This window comes from Haliaeetus leucocephalus, unplaced genomic scaffold (genome assembly GCF_000737465.1).
Source record: "Haliaeetus leucocephalus isolate CR32 unplaced genomic scaffold, Haliaeetus_leucocephalus-4.0 Scaffold251, whole genome shotgun sequence".
In the NCBI taxonomy this organism is placed as follows: Eukaryota; Metazoa; Chordata; class Aves; order Accipitriformes; family Accipitridae; genus Haliaeetus; species Haliaeetus leucocephalus.
The window spans coordinates 10,341,846-10,342,221 of NW_010972687.1; the positions used below are offsets into that span (position 1 = coordinate 10,341,846).

The following is a 376-nucleotide window of genomic DNA, read 5'->3' on the forward strand; positions in this document are numbered from 1 at the left end:
GGCGGCGGCGGCGGCGGCATGGTGGATGTGTTCAGCGGGCGGCTCCTGGTCAGCAGGGACGGCCGCAGCGTGGAGCCCGAGGAGGCCCTGCAGAACAAGGTGGTGGGCTTGTACTTCTCGGCCGGCTGGTGCTCGCCGTGCCGCGACTTCACCCCCGTCCTCTGCGACTTCTACACGGAGCTGGTGGAGGAGACCCAGCCCCCCGCCCCCTTCGAGGTCGTCTTCGTCTCCTCCGACCACAGCGCCGAGGAGATGGCGGGCTACATGCGCGCCATGCACGGGGACTGGCTGGCCCTGCCCTTCCACGACCCCTACAAGCAGTGAGTACCAGCGGCGGCGGCCCCCGGCCCCGCCCGGCCCTTCCCGCGGCGGGCGC

The 376-nt window shown here is 72.6% G+C and overlaps 1 protein-coding gene across 1 annotated transcript in view; it reads left to right on the forward strand.

Moving 5' to 3' along the window:
• The first annotated feature begins 18 nt into the window (after nt 1-18).
• NXNL2 (nucleoredoxin-like 2) overlaps nt 19-376 on the forward strand; it is a 10,036-nt gene continuing 9,678 nt past the window's right edge. The window contains exon 1 of the mRNA XM_010568693.1: nt 19-320. Within this exon, the coding sequence (XP_010566995.1) occupies nt 19-320 (302 nt within the window). The remainder of the gene's footprint in view (nt 321-376) is intronic.